At 40.1% G+C, this 15,457-nt stretch overlaps 1 protein-coding gene across 1 annotated transcript; it reads left to right on the forward strand.

Annotated features, from left to right (window-relative positions):
- Positions 1–212: 212 nt before the first annotated feature.
- On the forward strand, positions 213–4,717 carry LOC132545601 (solute carrier family 22 member 21-like). The gene is made up of 8 exons (XM_060209300.1): positions 213–518; positions 846–1,267; positions 1,673–1,900; positions 2,348–2,482; positions 3,073–3,155; positions 3,434–3,551; positions 3,914–3,986; positions 4,481–4,717. The coding sequence occupies exons 1-8, from the start codon at positions 279–281 to the stop codon at positions 4,715–4,717; spliced, it is 1,536 nt and encodes a 511-aa protein (XP_060065283.1). The 5' UTR covers positions 213–278.
- Positions 4,718–15,457: the final 10,740 nt, after the last annotated feature.

Raw genomic sequence — 15,457 nt, forward strand, 5'->3', positions numbered from 1 at the left:
ATTGATATCTACAAAATGTTGTTAACAGTACAGTGAGTATTTATTCTTAAAAAATAAAAATGTATTCCAAATTGAAAATTTATTAAGATTAGGAAATAGAACGTTCACAAGATACGGACTACCCTACATAATATGTACGTATTTTGTGTTTCTGTTGTAGTTGAAAGTCATCCCAGGTATTCGTAAAAATGGCGGCGACAAGTGAGTATTTAGAAGGTCTTATAGACGCTAGCGGAGGCTTTTCCAGATTCCAGATCCTTTTGTTTTCCTCGGTCAGTATGAGTAAAGTAGGGCCGACATGGAGCATGCTCGTTATGACGTTTGCTGGGGCGATTCCATCTTGGCAATGTGAAAACGGTGTAAACGATTACACATCACACAACAATCTTTCAACTTTGAACCCTGCGCATAGTAATGGAAGCGCATCTTTTCAACAATGTTATCCTTCCGGTAATTCTACATCCGACGGTTGCACTGACTTCAAGTTTGCTGGCGATATGAACACAATCGTCAGCGAGGTGAGTATAACCACAACGAGAAAAACATAGCAGTGTCTGATTTTCCTTTATATTGAAATGAGTTTTCAGAACATTTCAAACTTGTATTTTTCTCGCAAAATGAAAGTATCGAAACGTTAAAGAAATATTACTGAATGCTTTATATAATGGTTCATTTAAAACTAGATAAATATACAACGGTGCATTAAAAATTATCTTATGGAAAAAATCATCATTCTACTGCTCTCCTGATAATTAGCTGTAAATCAGCATTTGAAATGTGTTTCTATATTGACATATATTATTGTAAACATAGGAAGTATAAACAGATGACTTTAATCTATTCAGTGGTCCTTGATTTGCGACAAAGACTGGGTAGCCTCCACGATCACCACAATCCAGATGATTGGTCTACTTGTGAGTGGACTCACCGCTGGTCATATAGCTGATGGAATTGGCCGGAAGCCTACCTACTTCATGTCTTTACTCATGCTTGTCATCTGTAATGTTATCGCTGGATTCTCCACTTCTTGGAAAATGTTTGCAGTTATGCGCTTTTTGCTGGGATTCGGATCCGGATGTTATTTGACAGTATTCTATAATTTTATGATGGAATTCATTCCTTCCAAACACAGACCCATCGTCGTTGCCTTCCCATCATGGGCTGTCTGGGCATGCGCACTCGGCTTCCTATCCAGTTGGCTTCGAGATTGGAGCCACATCCATTTCGCTACAGCTGTCATGACTGCTCCGTGGATCTTCTTTTGGTGGTAAATAGAATGCTAGGATCTAAAATATTTAAAAGAAATGTAAATCAACAAAGGATTGACAGAATGAATAATTTAGTTTCATCTTCGACATTTTCCATTTTTGCCTTGCTCTTGTCAATGACCACTAACCGATTATTCTTTAAGAGCATACCGCTTCAAAGTAAACATTATAACAGGACATTTCTCTACGAAATCGACATGATAATGACAACACTCTTCCTAGTTGTTTTATCAAGGAGTGATGCTATGATCACTCTAGCTGCTCATACAATATGTTATTATACAATGCCTGAAAAACATTAGATTGCAATTATTTGAAAGTTCGGCTTCATAAATAGTTCAGAAAAAAATGAGTTTACATACATTGTTGAATGAGAGGAATGATTTAATAACGTTAATATTTAGGGTGACCCCTGAGAGTTTTCGATATCTGGTGTCCCATAATAAAATCAACGAGGCGAAGGATGTCGTACGGATGATGGCACGCATTAACGGTCGACCTGTTCCTGATCTCCAGAAACTCCGTATGCTCGCTGACATTGATAAGGCGATAGATGAAAGGAAGTACACGGTGAAGGATATCTTCTCGTCGAAAACACTCCGGAAGTATACGTTTCTTCTCGGTGTCGGATGGTAAGTGTACTACAAATATACTAGCTATCAAGTTGGCGATGGATTGAGATCAACTACCTAAATCATCGTTAATATGGTCGTGTTAAGAAGCAGAATAGACTCATTTGTCCTTGAAAGGAGAACGAATACTTGATTCTTATCTACATTGTCATATTATGACGCCACATCTCCCAAGTACAGTAAAAAAGTAATTTCACTAGGAAACCCCTTGACATATCTGTCAAATATTGCTATGACTCTCCACCCGAACGGTGCATATAACCAATCTCCCTGCTGGTTTCCTTTACATGTCGGAGTACGATTTCGTCTTACTTCACCATACATTGTTCCGAAATGACTTAAAATGACGTTGATGTTGTGGGTTTTTATAGAAGCTAACGTCGTACAAGACCTTTTATTTTCACATGATCGATAACGCTGAATTTTGATGGATTTTTTTTGTTTTAGGTTGTCATGTGGTTACGGTTATTATGCTATCTCGTTTGGTGTACAGAGCCTATCCGGGAGCCTTTTCTATAACATGTTTCTACTCACCGTTGTTGAGGTACCCGCTCAGATGTCAACATACTATCTGTCCAACAAGTAAGCATGAAGTAGGAATGTAGTCATGAAAATTACTGTTGATAAATGCATTTTGTTGTTTTTATCAACATTCTCAATCACAAATCTGAATTGATTTTAATATATCATTCCTTGATTTCCGTATGAAAATAGTCCATACGGAGATTGCTATTTCTGAAGATATGCAAATGTCCAAGGCGTTTGTCAGAACTTCGATGTATTGTGTAAAAATATTCGCGAAAACAACCTGTCTTTTCATTATTTTGTCTTATTGTTTTTCATGTCCAATTCCCAAATTGAATGAATTTGAATTTGTGATTAGCTAGGAAACGACATCGTAATGACCATTTTCTTTTGATTTATATTTATAAATGATTTTGAAAAAAATATAATCCTGCAATGATACTGATGAAGTTCAAAACATTAATTCAAAAAATATTTTACTGGCAACATTTCCACGATAGTTATAATATAAACACAGAGCTCTTCTCCTCAAATCAGGGATACACATCTGATTGGTTCATTAACAATTTGTTTGTGGTAACATAAACACTTTCAGTAAACGTGAACTATAACCAATTTAATCAGTGTTTATGTTTTTCCGTCCTTAGATTTGGAAGGAAGTGCACAGCGTTTGGGTTTTTCACAATTTCAAGCCTTTCCTCAATCGTTGTTGCCGTAACACAGATCACAGGTATGTTTTGTACAAATCACAGGTATATGTACTATATGTGGATTACAGATATAAGTATAAATCACACGTATATATATAATCACAGATATATCTAGGGATAGTTTACCTTAGCTATAAACAAGCAGCGGATAGAAACTTTTAAATCGGTGTTTAACACCCAAGTGAACCAAAAGCTGACTGTACTGACTTGGCAAGGTTTCGATCTTAGAGTGGATTTCTAGTCATATCTGAATCATCTGATACCGCATGTTTTCCATTACATGGACACTGTTTTTCAGATATTGAACTGAAGCATCAACTAATGAATGGATTTGCGATGGCAGCGAAAATGGGTGTTGCTGCAGGATGGTCAGCCCTCATGTTACTGACCACCGAAAACTACCCTACAGTTGTTAGGTTAGATATAACATTGTACCTATCCATGTATAATTATAGTAAAGATAAGTATTATTAATCATTCAATTTTTTAATATTCATTAATAATTTATCTGCTAATGGTTTATTATCTTAGTGTTATCATTTATTTCATTCTGGCTAAAGAGAATGTCAGAAGATTTCAATAACGAATGCATTTTGTTTTGTCATTTTCTATTCAGTTTCTAAAACTTTTGAAATATATGATGTGTATATCTATCAAGAATTCGGTAAAACGAGTTTTTTTTGACAAGTTAAATCCCAAAATAACTTGGTCTTGCTAATTATAAGTATGCAAATCAGATAATGATCAACATGCGATATCGTTCTGTCAATGTTTCCAGAAACATTGGATTTGGTTTACAATGCTCCGTCAGCAGAGTCGGTGGGATGGTGGCGCCACTAGTTGTTTATCTGGTAAGTTGATTGACTTTTGTATGTCACGTGTTCTTTTTATAGCCAATGATATGCATTGTTTGATTATGAATTATTGTTCAATGTCTGTGACAGGGTGGAAATAACCTAAACACTTTGTGTGTTTGTCTATAACAGGGAGGAAATAACCTACACACTTTGTGTGTTTTTAGAGCTCGTTAGAAAGTTGAATGTTGTTATGTAGAACACAGTGTGGAGAGTAATATATTTATTTGCTCTCACCTTTGTGTATGTTTGTGGGTTTTATTTGTGGGTATTTGGAGAGAGAGAGAGAAGGGTGGGGCGGGGGAGGTTAAACCGACATTTTACGACATTTTTTTCTTGTCAAAACCATGATCATCTGGATAATTTAATTTGCTTGTAAATATAAATTTCATACCAATGATTCTTTTGTGTGAACAAGTCTCTTTGTTAAACAACACCCTGAACATATAGACTTGTCACGGCTCATACTCATTGCGTTTTATTGTCTACAGAATCATCACTTTCCTGGTGCATTATACTTCATATGTGGAGGACTTCTGTTGATCTCGGCGGTGTGTACGTTATTTATACCGGAAACAAAGGGGAGGGCAATGCAGGATGTCATCGACGAAAACGCCACCAGAGGGAGTCCTTGTCAGCTACATTCTTTACTCTCATCAGACTCACCTTCAGACGAATCATCGGGTACTGTCACCGAAAACGTGCCGTCTAAAACTTCAAATCACTGACATTTTACAATATATTGCATAAAACCGAAAACAGTGGGACTTAAACATAGTTTTACTGTTATACAAACAATCCATTTACAACAATCTCAGGTACAGTAAATAAAGACCGATGCTTTAACATACACTGCCTAGTATAGTAAGATGAATAAAATCATCCAAATCAACTATTATGTTGTAACATTTTAAAATACATTTCTAGTATTATAGTACAGTCAAACCTCGTTATCTCGAACTTTTATAACTCGAAGATCCTGTATAATTCGAAGTAATCTCGGCCACACTTAACACTAAACATTCGATGTCATTTTAAATCGAATACTCGGATAACATGAAGTTTTCCCCGGTCCCGCCGACTTCGAGATATCGAGGTCCCACTGTATTATTGAACATGACGAAGCATTGTCAAAAGATTAGATAAAACTACAGGACTGATATATGAAGAAACAAACACATAATTAAAACAGGGAATGGCAGGGAATCTAGCTAGAACACAAGAGGCAGCTGTAAATAGTGACAACCAGACTCTAGAGAGTACAAGAAGAAATCGGAAACGAACGCGCTGCCCTGAGCTCGTTAAGTAGACGTTTCTCACTCTTACCGCCTTTAAGCGGAAACAGCCAAACCAGACAGCATTAATTCTTGGCAGTTCCACTGACTTTCTTTTGTGAAAATGTGAGAGACATTTTCATGATTGATTAAATCTGGAATATTTTCATGAGATAAGACAAACCTTATTGGTCATTAATTCAGTGTATCCTGTAACTATATATAGTCATTTCAAATGTCATCAAAAGAAATAGAAGTATTTATCTACTATAAAACGATAGGATTTTCATTGTAGTGATGTTACCGTTAATCCAAAAGTGCTGGGCCAATGACACCCCTCTAGGTGCCGCCAGTCACTGACCGATGACCCAGGATGTACATTGTAGGTAAAAATCAGACCCACGACACTACCGTCAGACTCACGGCACTACCCTCAGACTCCTCATGACACTACCCTCAGACTCACGACACTATCCTCAGACTCACGGCACTTCCCTCAGACTCACAACACTATCGTCAGACTCACGGCACTTCCCTCAGACTCACAACACTATCGTCATACTCACGACACTACCATCAGACTCACGGCACTACCGTCAGACTCACGGCACTGCCCTTAGACTCACAACACTATCGTCAGACTCACGACACTACCGTCAGACTCACGGCACTACCGTCAGACTCATGGCACTACCCTCAGACTCACGACACTATCCTCAGACTCACGACACTACCGTCAGACTCACGGCACTACCCTCAGACTCACAACACTATCGTCAGACTCACGACACTACTGTCAGACTCACGGCACTACCCTCAGACTCATGGCACTGTCCTCAGACTCATAACACTACCCTCAGACTCACGGCACTTCCCTCAGTCTCACGCACTACCCTCAGACTCATGGCACTGTCCTCAGACTCATAACACTACCCTCAGACTCGCGGCACTATCCTCAGACTTACGACACTACCCTCAGACTCACAGTACTTTCCCGCAGCTTCTTCACCAACAGGTTGTGTGGCAGACATTCGAACGCATTGAACAAGTCCACATGTATGTTACAAATATTCTTGTACCTGTCCAAGGTAATTCGTTAGTCGGCGTAAAATAGACTGGCACCCGAAGAAAGTCCTGGAGGCCACGAGGTGCTGGAGATATGTGGCGAACGACGTCACGTGACTGTTAAGCATTTCCGCATTTCTTACATTTCTGAAATATCACAATTGGTTCTCAAGAGAAAAAAGATTTTCCTTAACTTCAATCGTTCTTAATATTGTTCATCTGGCAATAAAAATTATTTTTTCGGTATCGAGATATCTACATACATCGTGAAGAATTCGAAAATACGATACTTTTTTGATGCCAAGATTAAAAAAACAAGGCATTATATGTACACTAACAGCTGAAATATGTTTATGTATCCTCAAAATTAAAAGGCGCCGCTTTTAATGAAAATATCTCCGCACATATACTTTTAGAACAAATTTGAACACCGCAAACGAGAAAAGCCTTGGGCTAATAAAACTCATTTAAAGATAAAGAACTATTATATACAGATGTAGGTGTTGTAAATCCGCACTATTCGGAGGAGATTTATACAGAACACAACAGATGTACTAGCCTAGAACACACCAGTACTTAATTGACTAAAGCTATTAATAGAAAATTAAGTAATATCACCAACAGAGCTGTGTGACGTAGATGTATCTAATCTGGTTTTTGAAAAATGACGGTCCACATATGTTACAAATATTAAATGTACAGTAAATATGTCCATAGGAAGATGTGTATTAGTGTAAAGATGTCGTACCAATTAGACTGGCACCCGAAGAAAGTCCTGGAGGCCACGAGGTGCTGGAGATATGTGGCGAACGACGTCACGTGACTGTTAAGCTCCGCATTTCTTACATTTCTGAAATATCACAATTGGTTCTCAAGAGGATTTTCCTTAACTTCAATCGTTCTTAATATTGTTCATCTGGCAATAAAAATTATTTTTTCGGTATCGAGATATCTACATACATCGTGAAGAATTCGAAAATACGATACTTTTTTGATGCCAAGATTAAAAAAACAAGGCATTATATGTACACTAACAGCTGAAATATGTTTATGTATCCTCAAAATTAAAAGGCGCCGCTTTTAATGAAAATATCTCCGCACATATACTTTTAGAACAAATTTGAACACCGCAAACGAGAAAAGCCTTGGGCTAATAAAACTCATTTAAAGATAAAGAACTATTATATACAGATGTAGGTGTTGTAAATCCGCACTGTTCGGAGGAGATTTATACAGAACACAACAGATGTACTAGCCTAGAACACACCGGGTAGTCATCCTTAATTGACTAAAGCTATTAATAGAAAATTAAGTAATATAAACGGAACGAAAGAGCTGTTTGACGTAGATGTATCTAATCTGGTTTTCTGAAAAATGACGGTCTCACATATAGCCAAACGACATTAAATGTACAGTAAATATGTCCATAGAGAAGATGTGTATTAGTGTAAAGATGTCTGGTACCAATTAGATTACTTTTCTTGTTGGTAGGACTCCCAACAATATTAAACCTAAATAGACCACACATTGATTGAGTATACTGCAGCCAATAGCGACTGAATGATTGCTTAACCTCGTTCTAGTATTGGACCATTTTGCTCGCCATTTCTTTGTCCTATTAAATTTCTCTTTGACTTTTGTTTTTCCAGAAATTATATTAAACGAATGAAACTGATTATTTCTTATCAAATATCAATGGACTTCCAAACTACATATAAAACATACCCTAGATATTTTTTCCGAATTTCAAACACGATTTATCTCCCTTAGCTTATCTTCTCACCAAGCAGTAAACTGTATCAGCAGAAAATTAAAAATTCAACCTTTCTATACTTCCATTTTGTGTAAATAGAAAAACATCGGAATATCTAAATTGTATGACTGGTTAAAAAATTCTGATGAAATCTTTTTCTTCGTTGAGCGTTTTAAAGATGACAAAGAGTACAAATGGATAGACTGAAAGTCAGGGTACAAAATAACAACTAGTACAAACACTAAATAGGAGAAAGCAAAATGGAAAATTGACGATTGAACAACAGGAAAGTGAAAAGAGTAACCAAAGTGGAATAAGTAACTCCGATTTTAGGGGACTGTGAAGTGATAACGACTCTGATGTTATGTGACTGTGAAGTGATAACGACTCCGGAACTGTGAAGTGATAACGACTCCGGGACTGTGAAGTGATAACGACTCTGATGTTATGTGACTGTGAAGTATTAACGACTCCGGGACTGTTAGGTGACAACGACTCCGGGACTGTGAAGTGATAACGACTCCGGGACTGTGAAGTGATAACGACTCTGATGTTATGTGACTGTGAAGTATTAACGACTCCGGGACTGTTAGGTGACAACGACTCTGATGTTACGTGACTGTGAAGTGATAACGACTCTGTGAAGTGATAACGACTCTGATGTTATGGACTGTGAAGTGATAACGACTCTGATGTTATGTGACTGTGAAGTATTAACGACTCCGGGACTGTTAGGTGACAACGACTCTGATGTTACGTGACTGTGAAGTGATAACGACTCCGGGACTGTGAAGTGATAACGACTCTGATGTTATGTGAATGTGAAGTGATAACGACTCAGCTACTGTCAAGGGATAACGTCTCGGGGGCTGTTAGGTGACAACGACTCTGATGTTACGTGACTGTGAAGTGATAACGACTCCGGGACTGTGAAGTGATAACGACTCTGATGTTATGTGACTGTGAAGTGATAACGACTCCGGGACTGTGAAGTATTAACGACTCCGGGACTGTTAGGTGACAACGACTCTGATGTTACGTGACTGTGAAGTGATAACGACTCCGGGACTGTGAAGTGATAACGACTCTGATGTTATGTGACTGTGAAGTATTAACGACTCCGGGACTGTTAGGTGACAACGACTCTGATGTTACGTGACTGTGAAGTGATAACGACTCCGGGACTGTGAAGTGATAACGACTCTGATGTTATGTGACTGTGAAGTGATAACGACTCCGGGACTATGAAGTGATAACGACTCCGGGACTGTTAGGTGACAACGACTCTGATGTTACGTGACTGTGAAGTGATAACTACTCCGGGACTGTTAAGTGATAACGACTCCGGGACTGTGAAGTGACAACGACTCTGATGTTACGTGACTGTGAAGTGATAACGACTCCGGGACTGTGAAGTGATAACGACTCTGATGGGACTGTGAAGTGATAACGACTCCGGGACTGTGAAGTGATAACGACTCTGATGTTACGGGACTGTGAAGTGATAACGACTCTGATGTTACGGGACTGTGAAGTGATAACGACTCCGGGACTGTGAAGTGATAACGACTCCGGGACTGTGAAGTGATAACGACTCCGGGACTGTGAAGTGATAACGACTCTGGACTGTGAAGTGATAACGACTCTGATGGGACTGTGAAGTGATAACGACTCCGACTGTTTAAGTGGACTGTGAAGTGATAACGACTCTGATGTTACATGACTGTGAAGTGATAACGACTCCGGGACTGTGAAGTGATAACGACTCTGATGTTATGTGACTTTGAAGTGATAACAACACCGGCACTGTGAAGTGATAACGACTCTGATGTTATGTGACTGTGAAGTGATAACGACTCCGGGACTGTGAAGTGATAACGACTCCGGGACTGTGAAGTGATAACGACTCCGGGACTGTGAAGTGATAACGACTCTGATGTTACGGGACTGTGAAGTGATAACGACTCCGGGACTGTGAAGTGATAACGACTCTGATGTTACGGGACTGTGAAGTGATAACGACTCCGGGACTGTGAAGTGATAACGACTCTGATGTTATGTGACTGTGAAGTGATAACGACGGATAACGACTCCGGGACTGTGAAGTGATAACGACTCCGGGACTGTTAGGTGACAACGACTCCGGGACTGTGAAGTGATAACGACTCCGGGACTGTTAGGTGACAACGACTCCGGGACTGTGAAGTGATAACGACTCTGATGTTACATGACTGTGAAGTGATAACGACTCCGGGACTGTGAAGTGATAACGACTCTGATGTTATGTGACTTTGAAGTGATAACAACACCGGGACTGTGAAGTGATAACGACTCTGATGTTATGTGACTTTGAAGTGATAACGACTCCGGGACTGTGAAGTGATAACGACTCTGATGTTATGTGACTGTGAAGTGATAACGACTCCGGGACTGTGAAGTGATAACGACTCCGGGACTGTGAAGTGATAACGACTCCGGGACTGTGAAGTGATAACGACTCCGGGACTGTGAAGTGATAACGACTCTGATGTTATGTGACTGTGAAGTGATAACGACTCCTGATGTTATGTGACTGTGAAGTGATAACGACTCTGTGAAGTGATAACGGCTATGTGACTTAGAAGTGATAACAACACCGGCACTGTGAAGTGATAACGACTCTGATGCTATGTGACTGTGAAGTGATAACGACTCCGGGACTGTGAAGTGGTAACGACTCTGATGTTACGTGACTGTGAAGTGATAAACGACTGTGAAGTGATAACGACTCCGGGACTGTGAAGTGATAACGACTCTGATGTTATGTGACTGTGAAGTGATAACTCCGGGACTGTGAAGTGATCCGGGACTGTGAAGTGATAACGACTCCGGGACTGTGAAGTGATAACGACTCTGTGAAGTGATAACGACTCTGATGGGACTGTGAAGTGATAACGACTCCGGGACTGTGAAGTGATAACGACTCTGATGTTATGTGACTGTGAAGTGATAACGACTCCGGGACTGTGAAGTGATAACGGCTCTGATGATATGTGACTTAGAAGTGATAACAACACCGGCACTGTGAAGTGATAACGACTCTGATGTTATGTGACTGTGAAGTGATAACCTCCGGGACTGTGAAGTGATAACGACTCCGGGACTGTGAAGTGATAACGACTCCGGGACTGTGAAGTGATAACGACTCGGGACTGTGAAGTGATAACGACTCCGGGACTGTGAAGTGATAACGACTGACTGTGAAGTGATAACGACTCCGGGACTGTGAAGTGATAACGACTCTGATGTTATGTGACTTAGAAGTGATAACAACACCGGGACTGTAAAGTGATAACGACTCTGATGTTATGTGACTGTGAAGTGATAACGACTCCGGGACTGTGAAGTGATAACGGCTCTGATGATATGTGACTTAGAAGTGATAACAACACCGGCACTGTGAAGTGATAACGACTCTGATGTTATGTGACTGTGAAGTGATAACGACTCCGGGACTGTGAAGTGATAACGACTCCGGGACTGTGAAGTGATAACGACTCTGATGATATGTGACTTAGAAGTGATAACAACACCGGACTGTGAAGTGATAACGACTCTGATGTTATGTGACTGTGAAGTGATAACGTGACTGTAAGTGATAACGACGGGACTGTGAAGTGATAACGACTCTGATGTTATGTGACTGTGAAGTGATAACGACTCCGGGACTGTGAAGTGATAACGACTCTGATGTTATGTGACTGTGAAGTGATAACGACTCCGGGACTGTGAAGTGATAACGACTCCTGATGTTATGTGACTGTGAAGTGATAACGACTCCTGATGGACTGTGAAGTGATAACGACTCTGATGTTATGTGACTGTGAAGTGATGACTCCGGGACTGTGAAGTGATATGGGACTGTGAAGTGATAACGACTCCGGGACTGTGAAGTGATAACGACTCTGATATTACGTGACTGTGAAGTGATAACGACTCCGGGACTGTGAAGTGATAACGACTCTGATGTTATGTGACTGTGAAGTGATAACGACTGTGAAGTGGACTGTGAAGTGATAACGACTCTGATGTTATGTGACTGTGAAGTGATAACGACTCCGGGACTGTGAAGTGATAACGACTCTGATGTTATGTGACTGAAGTGATATGTGATAACTGTGAAGTGATAACAACACCGGGACTGTGAAGTGATAACGACTCTGACTGTGAAGTGATAACGACTCCGGGACTGTGAAGTGATAACGACTCCGGGACTGTGAAGTGATAACGACTCTGATGTTATGTGACTGTGAAGTGATAACGACTCCGGGACTGTGAAGTGATAACGACTCTGATGTTATGTGACTGTGAAGTGATAACGACTCCGGGACTGTGAAGTGATAACGACTCTGATGACGGTCAAGAGATAACGACTCCGGGACTGTGAAGTGATAACGACTCTGATGTTATGTGACTGTGAAGTGATAACGAACTGTGATAACGACTCCGGGACTGTGAAGTGATAACGACTCCGGGACTGTGAAGTGATAACGGCTCTGATGTTATGTGACTGTGAAGTGATAACGACTCCGGGACTGTGAAGTGATAACGGCTCTGATGATATGTGACTTAGAAGTGATAACAACACCGGCACTGTGAAGTGATAACGACTCTGATGTTATGTGACTGTGAAGTGATAACGACTCCGGGACTGTGAAGTGATAACGACTCCGGGACTGTGAAGTGATAACGGCTCTGATGATATGTGACTTAGAAGTGATAACAACACCGGCACTGTGAAGTGATAACGACTCTGATGTTATGTGACTGTGAAGTGATAACGACTCCGGGACTGTGAAGTGATAACGACTCCGGGACTGTGAAGTGATAACGACTCTGATGTTATGTGACTGTGAAGTGATAACGACTCCGGGACTGTGAAGTGATAACGACTCCGGGACTGTGAAGTGATAACGACTCCGGGACTGTGAAGTGATAACGACTCTGATGTTATGTGACTGTGAAGTGATAACGACTCCGGGACTGTGAAGTGGTAACGACTCCGGGACTGTGAAGTGATAACGACTCCGGGACTGTGAAGTGATAACGACTCTGATGTTATGTGACTGTGAAGTGATAACGACTCCGGGACTGTTTAAGTGATAACGACTCCGGGACTGTGAAGTGATAACGACTCCGGGACTGTGAAGTGATAACGGCTCTGATGATATGTGACTTAGAAGTGATAACAACACCGGCACTGTGAAGTGATAACGACTCTGATGTTATGTGACTGTGAAGTGATAACGACTCCGGGACTGTGAAGTGATAACGACTCCGGGACTGTTAACGATAACGTCCGGGATATGTTAGAAGTGATAACGACTCCGGGACTGTGAAGTGATAACGACTCTGATGTTATGTGACTGTGAAGTGATAACGACTCCGGGACTGTGAAGTGATAACGACTCCGGGACTGTGACGGGACTGTGAAGTGATAACGACTCTGATGTTATGTGACTGTGAAGTGATAACAACACCGGGACTGTGAAGTGAAAAGAACGGGTTGGCAATAAAAAAGATATTAGGTAGTATTTATTTATACAGACAACGTAAACTTTTCGCGATTTGCATTGAATGAGGGACAATTACTTACAGTAAAATGGTGGCAAATTAAAGGTTTTAAACAAAGATCATCACGAAATTACTGCATATCACATGACCGATATTAATTTAACGTTACTCTGATCACTAATATCTTAGTTACGTATCTTATCAACAATGGAAACAAATTATAAGGGTCATTGTTTGTATCAATAGAAACTGCTCTTGTAATAAAATGAACCGTTCTGACACTCTGTGTATCGATTTAAGTCTATCGCTGCATCTATTGTATCGATCTGTGTCACCATAATAGCGGTCTTATCATACGTCTATCTCTTCACAACTCCACGTTTGGTTATCTACGGGTCGCCAGAATTTATTACAATGGTTTAAATGTCCGATTTTGTTTATCTACAGCAAAGCCTATACAGAGGAATAAAAACCACCAAATGTTACTCGTCATATACATAATCATACATGTATAGTACAGTAATCATTGTCTGTTTAACCTACAGTAAATGTTCATGATAAATACGGCAATTGAAATCACCCGAAGTCAGTAATACATTACCGACGTTAGAAACCGGTATTATTTAATTATTCAGCAATATCGGAGGGACATAAATGTAACACTGCACGACTAGTTCATAATCCCGCTTATCTCCCTTTTCTTTTGCATCTGACTTCAGAAACAAGAACCAAAAGCTAATCTCCTTGTCCTATTTCAACACATGGGAAGTTTTATCTGTTTTTTCTCTCTCTCTTGTGAGGTGTCCAAGTTTTTTCGTGCTTTACTTCACAAGAATCGGCTAAACTTGGAATCTTAAAGTAGTCTCTCTTTCCCAAAGATATTTTATCTTAGTGTATGTCTGCCTCACAGCCTCACCGTTGACCTTGGAGCGTTTGCCTCCATGAGGAAGGCTGTGGGTTCTGTTCCGTGGTCGAGACATACCACAGTTGTAATGACTGGTTTACTTGTAATCTGTCTAATGTGACCGGGTGAGGTGTATGTGCCGTCTTCAGTACACTTAAGTGTGCTGTATAGTCGACTTAACTTCCGTATCATCACAATGAGGCTCACTCATCTCCCATACACCAGGAGGCCGACCTTAAGCGACCTTAGCTAGTATTAAGCAATGTAAACCAAATCATACCTGCCTTCTCTCCATACATTGTCTCTATATATAATCCATTCTTTTCTCTGTATTTTCTTTTCGTTCTTTTCGTTCTTTTCTGTGCTATCGATTCGGGCACTTGGGGTACCAATGCTTAATTAGCTGTTGTCTCTGAAATCTTCGTACCCTCAGAGAGTTTCACGATAAGATTGTCCAAGGGGTACACAAATGAATATCACCTTTTAACAAAACTTTAGAGTTAGATGCAGTATAACCACATAAATTCGACTGCGGCTGTTTCGGCCTTTATTTTACTAACAAGAGGACCATATGGAAGATTAGCCGTTGGCTAAATAGGTAATCCTCAGAAAATAAAGTTGTTTATTATTATTGTTATTGTCAGTATTGTTCTATGTCTCTTCAGTAATACTATGGGCCTTGTGAATCCGCGGAGGCAACACAGGAAAAAACAATTAAACAAAAAAAATAAAGATCTGGATGGATGCACTAGCCTCACCATTCAATACATTTCGTAAGTTTCACGTATTTGATCATTTAATAGCAACCCGAAATACGTGTATTTATCTGATTAATAACAGCCAACGCGATTCATGGATACATACCGTTTATATTGAACTATACATAGAAGGAGGGCTTTATAAGGGACGAGGTTGGCTT

This window comes from Ylistrum balloti, unplaced genomic scaffold, assembly GCF_031769215.1.
Source record: "Ylistrum balloti isolate Yb309-2 unplaced genomic scaffold, AGI_CSIRO_Ybal_v1 Utg369598, whole genome shotgun sequence".
NCBI classification, from domain to species: domain Eukaryota; kingdom Metazoa; phylum Mollusca; class Bivalvia; order Pectinida; family Pectinidae; genus Ylistrum; species Ylistrum balloti.

What these genes read in the sequence shown, in the direction of transcription:
- LOC132545601 (XM_060209300.1), top strand. Translation starts at nt 279, where the DNA reads ATGAGTAAAGTAGGGCCGACATGGAGCATGCTCGTTATGACGTTTGCT. An exon ending in TGAACACAATCGTCAGCGAG is followed by an intron (nt 519 to 845) that starts GTGAGTATAACC and finishes TAATCTATTCAG; the next exon opens with TGGTCCTTGATTTGCGACAA. An exon ending in CCGTGGATCTTCTTTTGGTG is followed by an intron (nt 1,268 to 1,672) that starts GTAAATAGAATG and finishes GTTAATATTTAG; the next exon opens with GGTGACCCCTGAGAGTTTTC.